At 50.6% G+C, this 20,224-nt stretch overlaps 1 protein-coding gene across 3 annotated transcripts in view; it reads left to right on the forward strand.

Moving 5' to 3' along the window:
- The window catches only part of LOC126487779 (ATP-binding cassette sub-family C member 12), a 60,618-nt gene that overhangs the window by 18,484 nt on the left and 21,910 nt on the right, over positions 1-20,224 (forward strand). For 2 of the 3 annotated variants that reach the window (XM_050120785.1, XM_050120784.1), the window contains exons 9-18: positions 109-387; positions 4,283-4,354; positions 6,685-6,809; positions 9,159-9,231; positions 10,639-10,842; positions 13,971-14,105; positions 14,220-14,298; positions 14,379-14,453; positions 17,415-17,504; positions 18,466-18,569. In XM_050120785.1, coding sequence (XP_049976742.1) covers positions 109-387; positions 4,283-4,354; positions 6,685-6,809; positions 9,159-9,231; positions 10,639-10,842; positions 13,971-14,105; positions 14,220-14,298; positions 14,379-14,453; positions 17,415-17,504; positions 18,466-18,569 — 1,236 coding nt within the window. The remainder of the gene's footprint in view (positions 1-108; positions 388-4,282; positions 4,355-6,684; positions 6,810-9,158; positions 9,232-10,638; positions 10,843-13,970; positions 14,106-14,219; positions 14,299-14,378; positions 14,454-17,414; positions 17,505-18,465; positions 18,570-20,224) is intronic. The other variant, XM_050120783.1, reaches the window with a different exon arrangement.

Raw genomic sequence — 20,224 nt, forward strand, 5'->3', positions numbered from 1 at the left:
TAGGTAGAAATGCCAGGAGTATAATTTGGGGTCATTAGAAGATGTATTGGGAGGATGGATGACAAATGCATGACATCTGCCCATTTACTGTCGTCTCTTTCATCTTAGAAAATTCTCATAGCCAAAAGTCCCCCGTCTTACATCACCCAACCGGAAGACCCAGACACTATCTTGCTTTTAGCAAATGCCACCCTGACATGGGAGCAAGAGGTCAACAGGAGAAGTGACTCGCCGAAGGCCCAAGATCAGAAAAGGTCTATTTTCAAGAAACAGAGGCAAGAGCTGTACAGTGAGCCAAGTCCGTCAGCGCAGGGGGTTGCTAGCCCTGAGTGGCAAGGTGGTAGCCCCAAGTCAGTTCTACACAACATCAGCTTTGTGGTGAGAAAGGTGGGTGTGTCGGCCAGTTTTGTATCACGGTAATTAATGACGGGCTAAGCTTTGGGAGTCTGGGGAGATGGCTCATTGGTGAAGTGCTTGCCGTGCGAACCTAAGGACTTGAGTTGGGAGCCCCAGTACCTATATAAAAAGCTAGGTACAGCGGCGTATGCCTGAAATCCTAGCACTGGAGAGGCAGGGACATGGGGATCCCTGGGTTCATATAACCAAATCAGGGTCAGTGAGAGACTTTACATCAAAATATAAGGTGAAAGGTGATAGAGGAAAAAAACTCCATGTCTCTTCTGGCTTACACTAGGCGTGGGGTAAGAGGGAGAGAGAGAGGAGGGGAGAGAGAGAGGAGAGAGACTTTTGACTCAGTTTCGGAGAGTACGGTTCAAGATCAGGTCGTGGGCCTCTAGTGAAGGCAGTCCAACCACTGCTCCATCTTATGACTGAGGAAACTGAGGCACAAGACAGCTGAATAACAAGGACCAGCCAGCAACTGGAGGAAGACTGCACCCTTGTGGCTTCTAACTCAATCTGTGTTCTTTGTTTGTTTGTTTGTTTGAAGACAGGATGGATCTCACTGTAAGGTCCAGGTTATTCAGGACCTCATCTTTGTCCTGCCCCAGCCTCTAGTCTGTACTCTGCTCCCCCTCTTCCCCCAACCTTACTCTTGCTCACCACAAAATCCTGCTTTTGTACAAAATACAGTGCAACGTTTTTTGTTTGTTTGTTTAACCGGTCCGGCAAGGGGGTGGGACTGAGTTTACCAAGCCAGCCAGGTACCATGGTCCTTTCTTTCCTCAAAAGTGAGCATTGAGCTGGGTGGTGGTGGCACATGCCTTTAATCCCAGTACTTGGGAGGCAGAGGCTGGTGGATTTCTGTGAGTTCAAGGCCAAACTGGTCTACAAGAGCTAGTTCCAGAACAGGCTCCAAAACTATAGCGAAACTCTGTCTCAAACAAACAAACAAACAAAAAAAAACAAAACAAAACAAAAGGGTGAGCATTGTAGTCCAAGGGAGCACTTGGCCTCCTTTTGCTCCTCCTGTCTGCATCTTGTTACACTGGGAACCTGACAATGGCACTGAGAAGGTGGCGTTGATTTTGCTGCTGCAGGCTCAGCATTAATCTTGTGCCTAGTGATGTATAATCTCCCATCTCGTTGACCGCTTTCCCCCACGCAAATACTGCAGAAGGAGAAGCTCCGTAGCCAAAGACTGGCCCCTCTCGCAGCTAGCAAGACCATCTGCTACATACTTCCTGGAAATGGTATCTAATGTTTGGTGGGCCCAGTGCCATGGAGCTCGGAGCTCGGTTGTGTTTTGCTCCAGATAAAGCACTACTTTCTTGTAGCTCTCCCCTGCCTCTGGGGACAGCACCCGAATTTCTTCAGACAGCTCAGAAAACTGCTGTCACCCGAGGAAACTCTTTGTAGTCCTCTAACTGCTGTGCACCGTTCTATCTTCGGTAGATGGTAATGTCTGGATTTGCGCATCTGCGGTTTTCTCTGGGTCACCAGCTCACAAGAAATGACATGGAGACTTATTATTAGTTACGAAATCTTGGTGGCCTTAGCTTAGGCTTTTCCTGCTGGTTCTTATATCTTAAATTAACCCATTTATTTTAATCTATGTTCTGTCACGTGGCTCATTACCTCATCTCTCCATACCTGCCCCTGCTGCTTCCTCCAGTTCTCTCTCTCTCTGTCTCTGTCTCTCTCTGTGCCCTGAAGTCCCACCTATACCTCCTGCCTAGCTATTGGCCGGTCAGTGTTTTTTTTTTTTAATTACACCAATCTCAGCAATACATTTTCACAACATGCGTCAAAGGCCCAGGCAGCATTTTGTGAAGTCGTTCCAGGCCCCAGCCACTTACAGCTACTTTACCTCGGGCGTGTAGCCTCGGCTCTGAAGAGTCTGTCTCTTTGCCTGTCCTCTTCACACGTTGGTTGTGAGAGCAGAGAAGCTGCATTCGAAATGCTTAGCTCACGGTGAGCTCCGGCTGCCGTTAGCAACCGCTGCCCTCCTTCCCTTTAACAAGCACAGCGAGCCTAAGTGTTGCCCTTACAAGTTCTAAATTCAGGCCGGCTGCGTGGCTCCAAATTTAGCTCCATGATTCCATTAGCCGCTGTCCTCCAGGATGAGATCAGGGCGTGCTATTCCGAGTTACACCCTTAGCCCCGAGCCCACACCTGGTGCAAGGTTCTTAATAATGTTTGGTGGCTGAGAAGGAAGTAATGAGACACCCGGAAGATGCAGGCCTCCTGGGGCTCATTCTGAAAAAAGGGGGGGGGGCCTTGGAGGCTCTTGCCTCTCCCCAAAGAAAGGTCAGGACCCAATAGAGTCTTGTATGGAAGCCTCCATGAAACTGACCTCCACCAAGGCGCCATAACTGGCCTCATCATCTTGAAGAGCTACTGTGATTTACAGGTCCAGCTTCACATACTTGCAGCTTTGACACCATGGGTTCCGTGGGACAGGGACTCCATCTGTCCTGGTCATGGTGTGTGAGATTCCATAAAGATGAGTTAAAGAAGTTATTGATGACAGACACCATGCCAGGTGTGACAGAAGGTCTAGCTTATCTAATCTAGCTTGGAGTGGGAAAGGAGTCATATTCGGCTCCATACTGAATGGCTCTCTGTTTTAAAGGGTTGCAGCAGTTCTGTTTCTGGAATGTTCCATGTGCAACCTCTGTTCAGACACAGAAGCAGACAGACTATCCACCTCTCTCCCTCTGGGGCTATGTGACCCCTGCCTTTCCTCTTTCAGGTCTTGCTCAATGTCCCCTGTGACAATTGTTGTCCCATGGCTCATGTCCACGCTTGGGACCTTTAAGTGTACATGTCCACCTTCCACCCACAGAGTCTAAGACTTTGACAGGCAGTGGAGGGGTGTTAGGGTGTCATCCGAATTTATGCTCACTTTCCCAGAGTTGCTGGAGCTTCTCTGCAGCCTGGAGCTTCATTTGCCTCCTGTCTGAGCATGGTTTACGGGTGTCATTCTTCGCCTGAATCCTCCTCCTCTCTCCTGGTGCTGCCTGCACCTCCCAGACAAGCTGCTTCCACTCCAAGGCTCACGCAGCAGGCGCTGCTGGGCCAGCACAAAGGAATGGATCAGCTTTCTAGGAACTGTCCCTTGTTCCTCCGGTCCCACCCTCTCATCACCCTTTCCAGGACACACATTTGACAAGCTCCATTTCAGTCCTCTCCTTCTGTTCATCTCTAACTGAACCCCAAGCCCTGTAGGGCCAACACAGGATCCACCTGTTATATTCGTCCTCTGGGCGGCTGCGATTTCACTGGGATCTACAATGTCCTCTATGGTGACCGTGGAGCCAGGGTGGCCGCTAGTGCTCAGTACAGCGCCTGGTGTGCCACGGGTACTCAGTGACAATTTAATGGCTGAGCTGGCACATCGACAGCTATGAAGCCATTCTGTGGAAATAGTGGGGAAAACTCGGAGTTCTAAATTGAGTTGTTATGATAAAAGATTACTTAAAAAATGACTTCTGAAATCTCCCAGCTCTCTGTCTTTCCAAGATGTCCAGTGTCCCCCTGGGTCACATGCCCCTTTCCCTGTCATTAGACTCACGTCCTCGGCCCCTGGGCACAGGACAGCCCTCATAGCCCGGCCCGTGCCTCCTGAAGTGGCACAAGGCTGTTTCGCGTCAATGTGTGAACAGGATTTCTGGAAGCCCTCTGGGTACTCTGCAGCCCAAGGGACGGCTCTTAATTAAAACTCTCTTCTCTGCGTCCTTCCAAGCTGTGCACAGGCACAAAGGCTCAGGCTGCAGCTGCCACTTTGTCCTGCCTGGCCTGGTCAGCATAGAGCCCAAGACCCCTGACAATGTGTGTGTGTGTGTGGGGGGGTAACTGTCTTATCTCTCTTCTGTGACAGGGGAAGGTCTTGGGTATATGCGGCAATGTTGGAAGTGGGAAGAGTTCTCTCATCTCGGCTCTCCTAGGACAGGTAAGTGCATGGCGAGAGCTGGGAAGACTACATTGACAGAGACTGGAAGGATTTCCTTGCTGTAGACTCAGGGGACTTAACGAGCCTGTAGAACCGTGGTCAGGTTTGGCTGCACATGGTTAACGTGAGTGCTGTTGATTCCCTTGGGTTGATGCATTTGGCAGCTCCACGCTTGGCTAAACACGGGCCAGGATTTTCTCACATCTTTAGCTTTACCTCCGGAGGACAGGAGTTAAACAGTGATTGCTTCCTTGCCTTCAGCTCCATGTTGGTCCAAACAAGAGATGGATTATTAAATCTGTGGTTTCTCCCATGGCTGTCCTAGCTTATACAACCCGGAAAAGCAGCTTGGTGGGGAATGAAGGAACTGGGACTCATGGGAACTGTCAATGAATTTTTGATTGTTTCCAAAACCCTAAGTCCTGCCTGAGAGCCCTGAGTAAGGGAGGCACTGAATGCCTAAGGCAGCAGTGTGACCCTGTCTGAGGTTCTTAGATCTTGACTTGTTTCTGCCACTTCTGACTGTGAGAGCCTAAGAGTGGTAAGGCAACTTACTGTAGTCACAGGTGGCCTTCATGATTGTCACGGTTTACAAGCGTCACCCTAGATGAGTAAGACATGTTCAGAGGAGGTTGGGGAATTAACTCTTCCTTCTGCCTACTGTTGTTCCTAAAGGGAAGACTGATTGAGCTGGGGTTGCCTCTCATTGCTTAAAGAACTTAGGGGACCTCTGAAGGAATAAAGAAAAGAGGCTTCTTAGCAGGGCCCCACCAGAATGGGAGCGTGAGTCTTCTAAGTGCCAGTGTGATTGGCTTCTTTGACGTCCCTTGACTCGGCAGGGAGATGACTGTGATTATGTCCCTTCCTGGAGGTGAGGCAGGGCCTGGGTCGGGTAGGCTCTGGATGCTAAGTGTGTGTGCTTCTGTGAGGACCTCAGAGTCAGTGACACACTGGAAACCAGCCCCACTCTCCACCCATCAGCGTGGGTCTTCCAGCTAGGAGCTGACCCAGCCGGGCTACACTCAGACTTCCGCATTGGGCAGCTCATGCATTCGCAGCCAGTCCCTTCTGCGGTGTGTCGATATCTATTGCAAGGAAACTGGCCTCCTTTTAATGTCTCCTCTGATTTATCCCTTGGGAGCATCTCAGAGAAAGTAGAGCCTTTCTTCCAGGAAACAGTGAGGGAATCCAGTGCTTTTCCGTGACCAGGGGAGCGGTAGAGTGGCGGCCGGCTGGGGGTTGGGGGTCTAAGCTAGTATGTTCTAGATTGCGGGGTCACACCATTTTGTCTCAGTTGCATGCTCACGAATTCCCTTTGGACAAAGAGGGTACAGGCTACACCTCTCTGGACCGTGCCTTCTACAAAATCGCCAAGGAGGGCTGTGGCGAGGGTTAGCAAAGGGAGTGGACATGCCAGCCAGAGCTGAGTCCTTGAGCCCAATCACAGCTTCAGCTGGCTCAGCGCAGCGCCTGGAAGGCACCTACAATTTTAGATCTACTCTTGCTAATGACATCACCTCTTTTCCAAATCTAACTCCAAGACCCTTCAACCATTCCCAGGGTTTTCAAAATAGTACTGTACCATGCGACACTGTCCCTGATCAGCCACGCTGCCACCACCCCATGGTCATCTGCCCCAAGTGTCATGCTTTTCCCTATGAATCTCCTCTACGGAGAGAGTTGGTTGTCATTGCCACAGCTGTCTGCTGTTGTCTACCAGAAGCACACCGCGTGGGGTCAGGTTAACCGCCTGTATTTACTCAGCATCACAAGCAGGGCCTCGCATGCTTTTTAACTGGGTCGCTCAGTGTTATCAAGGTCCCAAAGTTCCTCATGAAATAGGGTTTCCCTCTCTTTTCAGGGGGGAAAGGAGAGTTCTGGTCCCATAGGGTCTGAATTCTTGCACAGTTACATCCATGCAACTGAGTCAAAGCTACTTCTTTGAAGTGGGCCATACCGGAGTCTCCACCCCAGGGGTATAGGCTATGCTCTGCTCCCAGGAACCAGGCTAGGGAGCATTGGATCCATTCGGCACACCCGGGGGAAGGGGATCTCGTTGCTCTTCCTTAAGGCATCTTGCTGTAGCTGGCCCAGGGGTGAGATGAGTGTAGCCTGTATCCTCCAGTTGGCAGTAAGACTCTTTCCTGCCTCTCCCTTGCACGTGTCCTGCCTATAGACCCTCGACTGCACAGTTGGGCTTACAGGGTGCGGATGAGACACCCGCCAATCCCCTCATATCCACGTAATGAATACTCATACAGTAAGAGGGTGGCATTTGGGAGGGACTCTGGGATGTGTCTTCTAAGGCTCCCTCATGACTGTTTCTCTAGATGCAATTACAGAAAGGGGTCGTGGCTGTCAACGGACCTTTGGCTTATGTGTCTCAGCAAGCGTGGATCTTTCACGGGAACGTGAGGGAGAACATACTGTTTGGAGAGAAGTACAATCACCAAAGGTATTACTAACGTGGGCTGTGTCCAGCACAGTGGTAGCTGGTCCACCCAGCTTTGGCTGCGGATGCCACTAGCAATGGTTTACTTAAGTGGGTTTCTTCAATGCGTTTTGATGAAACATTCATGGGATCTTCCCCTGAGCAGGATCTTCTTTTTCTGACCCAGGAGTTCAGGAGAAGCATGTTGTTCTGCAGACCTGCGACCACATGGCCTGCCGGGAAGAGGATGTAGTTGTCAGTTCGTTCCCAGGGCAGAGTACCATATGCTCCGAGGTTCTCTGTAACAGGGGCATATGTTGTCTGACTGGAGAAAAATGAGTCTTGCGATTTTGATTTAGGCTAAGTAACTAAAAGTTTGCTTGGGATCACGAGCAGAAGGCATGCGATTAGTCACTGCTCACATGATTAATCCACGTGGGCACCAGCCAGGTACATTGTTGTTAGAGTCCTCAGATGGTCTGATGAAATAAAATGGAAACTTCCGATTATAAATCTTTGATACGTGTTGGGCCATTATCTCTAAGCTCTGGGAAGTAATGTCTTCTTAGGTCTCCTTGCCTCAGATAAGTCCCATCCCAATTTTCTTTAGGGAGAGCCAGGCAGTAGACCCATTTCCCTGATGGGGAAGCTGAAGTCCAGAGAGCGGAGTTGACTGCCCACAAAGCCTGAGTCTTGGACCTGTGCAGGCATCACTTGTTTCCGTTGAGGCTGCTTATAGCAAGGTCACTCAAAAACATCCGCAAACACCACAGGACTGAAGGAGGAAGAGTCAGGCTCAAGAGCCCAGTTGTAGCTTGGGCTTCCCTTATTATCTGAGCCCACAGACTCCGTTAAGCTATGGGGTGGCATTGGTCAGTAGGTGTCTTTCCAGCAGGAAGTCTATGGCTCTTCCTCCTTTTTCCCTGGATGTGATGTCATCAACAGAAGGCTCACATATGACAGGAGATTCCGATCAGTGGTGGGAGTCCTTGGTATATACCAAACAGTTCTGCTCAGTGTCTCATGGCCATACCCCTTTGCCTATGCCTACACCGTCCCTCCCTGGAATGCCTTTCTTTCCACAGAAGCAGGCTGGAAGGACAATTACTTAGCTGATCAATAAAGAGACGAAGGTAGGAGATATTAGCCAAATGTCTGTCGTGTGCAGGGCACCATAAGGAACACGGATATGTCTCCTCACGTGCTTATATGAGTTCCTTTAGCGTCGTGTGACAGACGGCCTGACAGAAGCAACTTAATGGAGGAAAGGCTTCTTTGGCTCATGGTTCCAGAAAGTTTCAGTCCACCAAGGCAAAGGAGGCATGGTGGGACAGCTCTGTTTGTGGCTAAGGCTGTTATCAATCAATAATGAACTTCCCAACCATCCTTAGTAGACGTACGCAGCTTGCAGTGGGACAGAAGTCCCAGGCTCAGTGTGGGATCCAGCAGCTGCTTGGCTGTGTGCAAATGAGAACTCTGAGAACGCTGCTAGGAACGCCGGCTGTGCGAGGGAACGGCCAGATTCTGAGGCTCTGGGTCATCGTGGTGCCTCGGGGACAGTTCTGTTAAGACAGAGAGGAGCAGTGGAGTGTCAGCTTCTCCCTTGATATGGGACTGCACACCCCACTGGATTGTATGGAGCCAGAAGCTCTGAGAGGTGGCATTCTACCAGGGCTGTGTGCGCTTGTGCCCACAAAGACGAGGTATTTGCCCAGCAGTCAGACTGTGCAGAGCTAGCTAATTCCTCATAAGTCTGAACTCCAAGGCTTGAGAACGGGTGATACTGAGGAACACTCCAGTCTCGGAAGCCCCAGAGGTAGGGACCATTTCCCGCTCTTCCTCTTTCCTGTGAAGTGATGTCTTTTGTGCCTACGCCTTGTTTTCTCCAACATGGTGGGTGATGGGTGAGCAGAGTAGCTTCGTGGATCAGAAGGAGTTCATCAAGGGTGTCAGGGTTGGCCCTTGCAGTCACGTAACCCTATGCTGCTCCACCACATACATGCCATCTTTCATCACAACTTTGATTCTGCCCTGTGTTTTCCTAAATGCTGTCGTCAACAACAGCCCACATCTTGATCCCTTTCTTTGATTCAAAGAACAATGATAGCAGTTGGCACCTCTAGTATTTCATAGACCGTGGGAGAATTTTTTCCCCCTACATTACAGGAACCCTGTAAGGGGAGTCAACTCTGAGGCAAAGAGAGACCCCACGGGTCGAGGAGACTCTGCTCTCGGGACAACTTGCCTGTGAGCCTCGAGCATAACAGCAGCAAGAGTCTCACTTTGTCCCCTCAGCAGTAGTGGTTCCTTCAGGAGCAGCCCAGGCAGCAGTTCCGTGTCCTACTCTGACCATTCTGACCTCTATGCCCCCAGGTATCAGCACACAGTTCACGTCTGCGGTCTTCAGAAGGACTTGAACAGCCTCCCTTATGGAGACCTGACTGAGGTGAGCAGAGATGAGTCCCATTTGCCCAGTTGACCCTGAATCTATATCTCCATGTCCCAGAGGCAGAAAGCCCCAAGGAAATGCTGGCAAAGTCCAGTTTCTACCTGTCAAAAATTCTTCTTTGGGGTCGACCAAGTGGAGGTGAACCCAAGCCTGCTTGCGTTTGACCCTTCGTGGTTGCTTCCACAGCCCACTTCCAACCTTCCCACCATTTCAGGAAGGGTTCCCGAACACCTGCTTCCTAAACTCAAGATCCAGCTCCATCCTTAAATCAGTGGTCCAGAGTGCTCCAGAGTTCAGGACTCCCGTTCCTCCCGGGCTCCATGCAGCCCAGAAATGCTGCGTCACCTTCAGACCCCGTCCCTCAGGGTTGAGCCTGCTGATTCAGGCGACCCAGAGCCATTGTGCTGCCCTCCTTTCTCTCCCCAGCACACCATGTCTCTAGGACCAGCTTTCCCACAGTGAAAAAGCTCACTTCCTGAGCTTCTGGTCTCCTAATGCACAGGCGGCTCTGGCTTCCCTTTCCGAGTTGTGTCTCTGCACCCCTGTCAGCCAACCAAGGTGTCCAGCAATCCCCTAGCTTTTCAGGGTCTGGCCCAGCTCCACACAGGAAGACTCTGGAGTTCCACCGTCAGCAGCAGTTTGCCACCAAGTGCTGCAATTAACACTTCCTGGTTAGCGCTCGGTGAACATGCGGGCTGCTGCTTTTGTGTGTCTAGTGCTCCCTGCTAAGATGTGAGCTCCTGATTCATTGGTTACTTTTCTTGTCCAGCACTCAGCACCCAGCTTGGTAGCTGGGCATCTGAGTACAATGGACTTCACTCTGGGCTTAGGAGGATGGGATTTCCAGAAAAACATAACCTAGGCTTTTCATCTTGCAGTAAATGTTTACGGAGCATCTAATCCATGCCTCAGATAAGGTGCTGGGTCTTAGGGATCTTATGGTGAGCAAGACAGCATGTTACATACAAGGAAGTGAACAGAGGGGTCCCTGGTCCCTGGTCCGTCCCCCAGGCTCTTTCGCTCCTTTTCACTATTCACTCCTCTAGAATTCCCTGGTTTTAAAGAATCTCCGTAGTGTTATCAGTCAATACACAGTAGGCTGTGCAATGGGAAGCTAAAGCCATGCAGTAGGCATCCCTTACTCAGACGGGTCCCATCACAGTTGGCACTGTGCTTCAGCAAAGTGAGGGAGATGGAGTTCTTCCAGTCAACCCTGTCTAGTGTGTGTGTGTGTGTGTGTGTGTGTGTGTGTGTGTGTGTGTGTAGGAGCTTGTGTGCAGAGACAATCAGCAAGCATGTCTCCTCCCTGAAGACCTGGGGAACTTTCGGAAGCACCCGGTGAACAAGAGCTAGAGGGTGGCAGGTGGACTTAGCGATGAGCTGTGCCGTTATCCCTGTCTGTAGATTGGGGAGCGGGGTGTCAACCTCTCTGGAGGACAGAGACAGAGGATCAGCCTGGCCCGTGCTGTGTATGCCAACCGCCAACTCTACCTGCTGGACGACCCGCTCTCGGCTGTGGATGCCCACGTGGGGAAGCATGTCTTCGAGGAGTGCATTAAGAAGACACTCAAGGGGAAGACTGTTGTCCTGGTAACCCACCAGTTGCAGGTGACAGGGACATGGAAGGTCCATGAGGCTTGATGTTCACGGAGACCCCTATTCTGCCTAAATAGGCCTTCTCCACCTGAAACTGGCCTTACCTGGACAGGGGATGAGAGGGAAGGGAATGGAGGGGACATTGGTGAGTCTTGCAGCCACCCTGACTTCCGGCCACCCCTGCCTGTTTTTCTCTTTGTATGACCTCCATTGGCCTAGTCTTTGGGGTCACTAGGGACATGACCTTTCCTCTACCTCAGAGTAGATTCTCCAGGATCAGTTGACTCTGACAACTGGGCCGTTGGTGCCAAGGAAATGGGGACCCAGGCCAGGACAGTTCATGCCCCACCCTTTCTCCGATGGGAACTGGATGGACCTGAGGTCAGAGGATTCTTGTCTGGGGATGACAGACTCTCTGCTTTCTTTCCTCACCTGGATAGCCCTGGACTCTTCTGACGAGGGGCCCAGGTGCCCCAGTCTTCCTCTGACCCCAAAAGACTCTGGAGGCCAGGACTAGGGGCCAAATGATGGGACTTACATTGGGCGAAAATGGAGAATTTGGCTGCGTGGTCATGAACCTTGTTGCATCTGTCCCATACACGGGTTCTGAATACTCGATGGCAATCTAGGATTCATTCTCTACTCAAGATAAGCCAGGGTCCCCCTCTCATGCTGTCTCGCTCTACTCTCTCTATGGCAGGTCCCGGAGATACACTGTGTGTGTGTGCAAACATACATATGTGAGCAAACATGCAAGTGTATCAAATATGCGCGTGTGAGCAAACAGGTGCGTGTGAGCATGCCCCAATAGAGGAAGCCTCCCACAGGCATTGGGAGATGGCGCACAGGGCAATGGTGTAGAAGTCCCGTCTGCTTGTTCAGCAGGCCTGACCTGGGGGCAGGAGGCAGGTCTCATTGCTTTTCAGTGACAGGGAAGTTGAGCTGGTGAAGCTGGGAGGGTTAAGCAAGCAGCAAATAAACTTGCCATAGCTACAGTGCTTTGGACTTTCTGACTGAACCCAGGAGGACCACCCCAAAGAGAGAGGGCCTTCTCAAGGACCTAGGAAACCCAGCTGCTCCAGAGCCTCCCCAGAATGAGCTTTAAGCATTCCAGTTTTGCACACGTGGGTGTCTGGTTTCTTTAGCAGGTGTGCCAGCCACCACTCTAGTAAACACTGAGTCAGGCTGGTTGGACACGAACTCCTAGATTCTCTGCAGGCCAGGGCCAAGATAGAGGAGAAGGCTGCCTGGGGTCAGTCTAGAAGGGATCTCTGGCCTAGCCAGAGCCATAAGTGTGGGTACCATCACTCTGGCTTGTGGACATTGTCTCTAGCAACAGCCTGTCTTGGGAAGGCTGTCTTCCTGAGGAGTCCTGGGTCCAGGAGGATGCCTTGGTCCTGACAGGTATGAGATGGAGCTGTCCCTCCAGGAACCCTCACGGAGGGCAAATCACAGCCATCTCCGACACTCACTAGCCGGTGCTATGATCTTAGGCAAGCCTGTATTTCCCCAGATTCCCCAGCAGCACACCTTGCCAAGGTCACTTTAGCTCACTTTATTTTTGCTTGTTGGAAAGCGAAGAGTCCACCAGGTGGCACCATCATCTTGGTACGCTCTTCATCCCGGTCTTTGTGGGGGAGGGGAGGAAGCCTTAAACTGCAGCCCTGGGGCTTGTGAGAACATTTCTTAGAGCTCTGACCTCGGATGCTTTGGAGTAGCTGGCCAGGACAGCCACTCATCTGTTTACGTGGGGAAACAGAGCCAGGCCAGCCATCAGTTGTTGGTACTACTCTGGGCTCGGCTTCTGAAGGGTCTGCAGACCGTGGCCACACAAAGCTACCTGCTATCGCTGGTGTGAACTGAGGGCTTGCTGGGAGGAGGGACTTTGCTGGACCCTTCCATGTCACGTCTGGGCTGTGGACCATGTGCAGGCAGAAAAACCTGTAGATTGTATCAGGCCCGAAGTGCTTCCTTTTCTTATCTGGGAAAATCGATGGCTTAGCCAAGCTGCCTGCTTTCTTGAGCTGGGGGCTGTGGGAGGCCAAGACATAAGATGTGAGAGCAGACTGTGAAACGTTGGAGGGTGAAGTACGAAGTTTGTCTTTGGTGGGGGGAGTTCTGTCAGAAGGTGTCTCCACGGGGCACCAAGAGCTGGGCTGCCTGGGGAAGGAGACAAGTCTTAGATAGGGGACACACAGAGGCTAGAACTATCCACGCTGTTGGAACCACTCTGGTTGAAGCATGTGTATACCCACTCCATCAGGTGTACAGGCATCAGTGATAGCCCATGCTTGCAGGATTCGAATCAAGTGGGACTTGGCCTTGTATGGAAGGGGAGGGCAAAGCAGAACTCTGGCCCTGGCGTCTTTAGGAGGAACTGTTCCCAGTCTTACAGCATCTTGCCTGCCTCTAGGAGGGTTTTTTTGTCTTTTGATGGGTGGATACAATCATCCCATCCTGGGAAGAGCTCCAAAATAAAAGAGAGTTCCTCTTAGCAGAATTCCTTAATCACAGACTACCATGGCTGTAGCCAAGAAGGGTCTCAGAATCAGAAGTGCTTTGGGTACAATGGGGTGTGTGATACTGTTCATTACAATAGTTATTGTAATGTTAAAGCTGATGGGGGTGTGGCCTGTTGTATGGTTTCTATCCCCTGAACTCAGTATACAGCCTGTCTTTTCTTTACCAAACCAAGGCCTCTATAGTGGTCAATCAGTTTTCTGAGTAGGGTAGCTCCTTCAGAGAAGATGCAAAGGAAGGTTAGTTGCTTTCTTGTGGCAGCCAGAGTCCAGCTTCTGTACTCAAGAGACTGGGGACTAGCCCAGCGCTTCTCAGCTGGGGCCCTCTGAGGCATTTGGCCGTACTTGCAGACATTTTTGCTTGTCACACTAGGGAAAGGCATTCTACTCACTAGGGAAAGGCATTCTACTGGTGGGTAGAGACCAGAGAGTCTGTGAAATAGCCTACAATGCACAGGACAGCCCAAAGACAAGGAATTATTTGTCCTCTAATGCCAGTAGTGCCAGGATTGAAACCTGAGCAACTCAGTGCACCCGGGAGAGCTGGCTGGGTGTCTGGCACGCCATGGTTCTGCTCTTACCAAGGCAGTGCCATTGTGGGTCACTGTGCTGTCCTTGCAGTTCCTGGAGTCTTGCGATGAGGTCATTTTGCTAGAAGATGGGGAGATTTGCGAGAAGGGCACCCACAAGGAGTTGATGGAAGAGCGAGGGCGCTATGCGAAGCTGATCCACAACCTCCGAGGACTGCAATTCAAGGTAACTACGTGCCTGCCTACCTGGATGAGTGGGATGCAGAGCCTTGCCTCATGACTTCCCGCCTGGGAGGAATCTGACATTGCACCTTCAGGAGTAATTTCATTTCCTCTCCAGGATCCAGAGCATATTTACAATGTAGCCATGGTGGAGACCCTGAAGGAGAGCCCCACTCAGAGAGACGAAGATGCTGGTACCGTTGACAGCCCTCTCTCACTGCCCTCTGGGTCCTGAGTGGACTCGGAGCTTTTCATTTATTTATTATGCAATTTCTCGTCCTAGTCTTGGCTTCAGGCGATGAGAAAGATGAAGGAAAAGAACCTGAAGTGGAAGAATTTGTAGACACAAAAGGTATTTCGCATCCTATCCCTCGGTTGTGTACCCTGGAGCAGGTGCTGGGCAGCCGCTATTGGGAGAGAAGAAAGGAAACACAGCGGCTTTGGCTCTGGGAAGCTAGGGTTGTGGCATGTTGTGGTGTGAGCTCGTGCTGTGTAGTCAGCACTGGCGGCTTGATTGGGTTGTGAAGCTTCTTGAAGATTAGTCAATGCCATCACTGGGTTCTTTCTGAGGACATGCCCAGAGGCAGTTGCCGACAAGGAAAACCCACCCTGAATGAGGGCAGCAACATCACCTAGGTCGGGGACCCAGATGGAATGAAAGAGGGAGGAGAGAACAAGCTCATGAATGCATTCATCTTTCTTTCTGTGTCCTGGCCACCGTGAGCAAGACATTTGACCACTCTTGTCATTAATTAATTTTTTTTGAGATTATAGCACAATTACATCACTTCCCACTTCCATTTCCCTCCTCCCAAGCCTTCCATGTGCCCCACCCCCTTGTTCTCTTTCAGATTCATGGCCTCTTTTTTTTTTTACTCTGTGTGTGTGTGTGTGTATTCCTAAATATAAAAACACAATCATTCAATCCACATAATGCTACTTGTATGTACACGTTGCCCGTTTTCAGGGCTGGCTCTGTGGATAACCAGTTGGTGTGCTCTTGCCTGAGGAAGACCGTGTCTCCTGTTCTCAGCACTCCTAGCTGCCTATTCTTTGTGCAGGGTTGAGCTCTCCCCTTTTGTGATAGCACGTCTGTTGGTATCACCCTTGGTCAGGTCATCTAGGTGGGCACTCTCAAACTTGGTTTTTTAATCTACAACGCAGGGAAATAATAGAATCCACTTCGGGGAGTCTTGCAAAGTTAAAATGAGAAACTGTCCAGGAAGTGGTTAGCAAAGTGCCTGGAAGAAAATGACTTCTAGAATCAGGTCTAGGCTGTTTCCATGGGTCACTTTTACCTCCTCCCCCAGAGGTCAAAGCAGCACATGAACGTGATCTAGAGGCCAGAGAAAGCCCGCGAGCCCCTACTTTCCACAGGGAGCCTTGAGAAAAGGTAGTTTAGCAGCAGAGGGAATAGAGACTGGAGCAGGTTACATGCCCACTCAACAAATAGGCTCCAGGCATTGCGTTGAGTCCCAAGTCCTGAAAGAGTCTGGAAGAGAAGGCTGTGCTCACAGTTCTCATTGTATAGCCTGGTAGAGGTCTCAGGCAGATGGGTAGCTGTGGCGAACTGGGGTAAAGGTAATGGGGAGTTGGCATGGTGGGAACAGGCTGTGGGAGGCTCCATAGCGGGGGCGGTCTTTGCACTGGTCCCTCAGGAATGTGCACTGGTCCTTCAGGAATGTGTAAGATTTTCCTTCCTTGTGTTACGGGATGAGGAGGTGGGGGAAGGTGGCAAGGGGGAGCTTGAGGGCAAGGGTGTAAAAAAATTCTGGGGAAGAGGAAGTAGAGATGAGACTGGCCAGGGCCAGCTGTCGACGCTACCTCTTTTTATTAGACTGTTGCTATCCAGCCCTTGTCCCTAGGGAACAAACTCTGCACCTCAGACTGTTTAGGGAAAAGAATCATGAGTCTTCAAAGTGCCCACAGTTGGGTGGCTTTCTGCTAGAGTCCTGTGTGGCAAGAAACACACATACATGGGCACACACACACACACACACACACACACACACATTTTGAACAGGTGTGGTGACACAGGCCTGTAATTCCAGAATGAGGAAGGCCGAGGCACGAAAATCATGAGCTTGAGGTTTGCATGGGTGACCATAGCATATACTGTTTCTGAGAAAACAAGGAAACAATCAAAAGCCGAGAGCATACAGCAGCAGACCGAAGAGGACATTCGTCTCTCAAGCTCACCATCATTTTATATAGGCTTAGAGGGGGAAGGAAAACAAAACCAAACCAAACCTCTGCCAACTAAATGGCAGCACCTATTGAACGGAGGCACATCTGGATTTCAAAATGTTAAAATGTGAAGAAAAAGCCTTGAGTCACTGGAATACGGCACTGTTAATGCTGCTTATGACAAATGCACACATATTTGGAAAGACAACTAGTTTCTATGGCCTGTAAGTCTTCCTGGACCAAAGGGAAACACCAAGATACCTTTCTCATGCCTTGGGGGGATCTCCAGGCTGCTGATATCCTGTGGGGGATGGAGACCCCTTTCCTTATGTACTTACTACCCACCCTTCTCCAGACAAGATCGTGGGCTGTGGAACATAACCGGAGACAAGAGCCTGTCCCCCACGGTTAGCCACTGACCTGCAGAGTGCTCTGTGCGGTGCTGGAAGGGCAGGGCATACACTGAAGGCTGTACTCCCCTCCTCGCCCACTGCTGAAGTTTTTTTTAAAGCTCAGGAAAAGTCCAGAAGGATGCCCGTCCGTCCCTTGGATGGGCTGGCAGGCTGAAGGAACTCTTACCATTTGTGCCTTGGGTCCCCTCATCTGCTGCCTTTTCCTCCTCTTGCAGCCCTGAAGGGAGTGGAACATTCCAAACAAATTTGCAGGCTTGCAGGTGGAGCATGATGGGCCTCAGTCCATTGGGCTCCCAAGAAGTAGAAAAGAGACCATGTATAAAGTCCCCACTTGGTCCCCCTCTCCTGTCACAGCAGTGCACACAGCCCAGCTGAGCTGAGCTGGGGAGCTCTCAATGAGTGCAGACTAATTGTATACTCATTTGTGTCTTCTGCTTGAGCTTCAGTTCTGGGAGCCAGCACAGGCCTGGACTCCCAGGCTAAACACGCAGAGAACACTGTAGAGTCCTTGAAAGACTCCAAGTCACTTGTCTCCCAGGGCTGAAAAGAGGATTAAATAATATAAAATGAGCAAAGGTATATTAGAGATTTGAAAGTATTTGGAAAATAGGACAAGTGCCCTTGGTAGTGGAGGGAGGTGGCAAAGGGGACATGTTGGCCTCACTGTACCCAGCCTGGCCACCAGGCTTATGGCCCTGTGTTTGTCGCCATAGCTCCTGTGCACCAGCTTGTCCAGATTGAGTCTCCTCGCGAAGGAATCGTGACCTGGCAAACATATCACGCGTATATTAAGGCTTCTGGAGGTTTGGTATAAAACATCAGGTTTCTTGATTTAATTTGCATTTTAAAAATCTGTTTTTTAAACTGTTGGATTCATGTTTTTATGATTTCCTTCACCAATTACTCTTTTTATGCTTATCCTTGCGCTGCTTATCAGTGCTTTTATTCCCCCCGCCCAAACCTAAAGTCTGATAATACAGCCCTTTAAATGGAGTCATTTTTTATCGCCATTAAAACTGCCAGGTTCTGTTTTATTGGAGCTGAGTGGGCAGCAGCCAGAAGCCATCAATGGTTCTTACACACACACACACATGCACACACACACACACATACACATGTGCATATACACACTGATTGCTGAGCACAGCTGCAATCAGTTCAGCACACAAGAGACTATCTGCATGTGCAAGTCTCTTCCAGAAAGATTGGGGATTTGAATATTTATTTAGAGATAGAATTCGTGTGTAGCCTAGGCTGGCCTCAAACATATGATCTATTCAACCAAATGTTCCTGGCCTGGAACGACAGACTTGTCCCACCGAACTGGACTCTTGACTTTCTTTTAATACACACTGAATTCCTTCTGTTAAATGGAACATTGAATGGGCATAGTCGTACATACCTGTAATCATAGCCCTGGGGGAAGCTGAGGCAGGAGGATCACAATTTCAAAGGCGGCCTCAGCTATATTGTTTGAGGTTATCTTCGGCTGTATAACAAGAGCCATCTCAAACAGATGAACAAACTGGACATTGAAGGTTTTACTAACATGTTGACAATCGGTCCTATTTCCAACCAAATGAAACAGATGTCTTTATTGGGGTGCATGGACCCAGTATCAAGACATCTTGAGTCAACATAGCACACGAACTCCCCAGATAGGGATCTTTTCTCTGTAGGCTTTCCCAAGATCCCAAGGGCGAGGCTCAGAGTAGGGGAATCTGCCGCTGGCCTCACATCTGCACCCCCTTGCTCCTCTGGCAGGGTACCTGGTCTCTTTCCTGGTGCTGTGTCTCTTCTTCCTGATGATGGGCAGCTCTGCTTTCAGCACCTGGTGGTTGGGACTCTGGCTAGACAGGGGCTCCCAGGTGAGTTTCCTTTGACAATACTGAGTCCACATCTTGGAACAAAATGGTGGTCAAATAGTGACACCCGGTGTGTTCCCTTTGTTCCCTCCCCCCTTTTGGTGACTCCGAGGCCAGTTCCCGGGTCACGCAACTCAAATTCTTGAGATCCTTTCCTGTTCCCAAAAATAAGCAAGGCACCTGGACGTTTTCGTGTGCAATTTCAGATTTAAAAGGGTTTGTGGAAATATGACAGCTCCAATGTGTGGAGTCACACTTGTCCAGGTAGGGTAGTATCAGTCTGGAGTTTCCTCTGAGGAGGGACAGGGAGGGACCTGGAAAGATGAACAAAGCTGTTGTATCCCTGACCCGGAAGAAGAAGTGTGTCTTAACACAGACACCACTTAGTGCCAGAAGGTTCTACACGGTTCTCCAAAGGTCCCTTGGCAGGAAGAAGACTGACGCAAAATGGGTACAGCCTTTATAAGTGCACCAAGGCCTTCCATTTTTCCCACGATTTCCCTCTTGGCCAGGCCCTTCCTGGGCAGGACTGATATATTCTTCTTCCTCCAGCTTGCTGGAATCTTCCCCGACTTGTTGGACATTGGTTTCAAAGCGTTTCCTGGAGCTCCAGGGAATGCCGTGGGGGGGGGGTGTGTGGTGGTGCCTGCTCATCTTCTGAGATTATACATGGTACCACTTTGTTGCTATGGCATCAAAGTAAGGATGCATGGGTGCGGGGGAGGGGAGGCTATTCCCACAGGCATAGGGCAGTGAGAAGCCTGCTCTGTGCAGATAAAACGAGAGCAGTCTTCAAATACGTGTACTCTTCCAAGTCCCCACTTCATGACGATTCTGTTCGTTCCCCAGAGGACTTCAGATGTAGGGTCAAGTGGAGCCATCCCCTAGACTCAGGGCTTCTTGAGGAGGCCACTGAATGTGCAGCACCGGTGCCATGCCCCTGTGGTTATTCCCGATCCCCGATGATGTGAGCACAACCTACAGCACAGCAAACCCCTCCTCCTCCTCCTCCGCAGCAGGCTGAGACTTCCATCAGCCAACCCCCCAGGGATGCCTTTGCCTGGGCAGATGCTCATCCATCAGCCCCCTCTGGCTTACATTTTCCCCATTACTGTAATCAGCAGAATGGCATTTAGAAAAGACATGTTTGTTTGCTCCCCAAAGGCATCCTTGACTTTTAGCACGCAGCCCAGAGAAAAAAAAATGAAACTGTCAGTTCCTCAACAACGGGTGGGCGAAGATAGTCTCTTCTCTAGAAACGCTGGCTGGCGAAGTTGTGTCCTCTCACTGGGAGGGGCGGAGCCGTAGGTTGCTGGGATCCTCAGAGAGCCCCTGGGGTTTGCTAGGCTCCATCTCTCTTGCCAGGGACTCCAGGGCAAGGGCAGCGACAGGCCAGGGGAGAGGGTTGAGGAATTGGATCAGCCCACATAGAGACCCCTGAGTCTCACTAGCCCGTGACTGCTGCTGGGCAGCTCGGCAGGTGGGAGGACGGCCCCTGCCGCTCTGTCCTGTCTGGGTGGCCTAAGGGGATCCAGGTCAGCTTCTTAGAATCCAGGTCTTGTTTGCTTCTGGGTCTTCTTGGCCTAGCATCACTGCGGGTCTCCTGAGGCACAGGTGGCTTCTGCAACAGCTGTCTTACACTTGTTTATCTGCTAAGT

This window comes from Alexandromys fortis, unplaced genomic scaffold, assembly GCF_014885135.2.
Source record: "Alexandromys fortis isolate MF-2015 unplaced genomic scaffold, M_Fortis_MF-2015_v1.1 scaffold_186, whole genome shotgun sequence".
Lineage (NCBI taxonomy): Eukaryota > Metazoa > Chordata > Mammalia > Rodentia > Cricetidae > Alexandromys > Alexandromys fortis.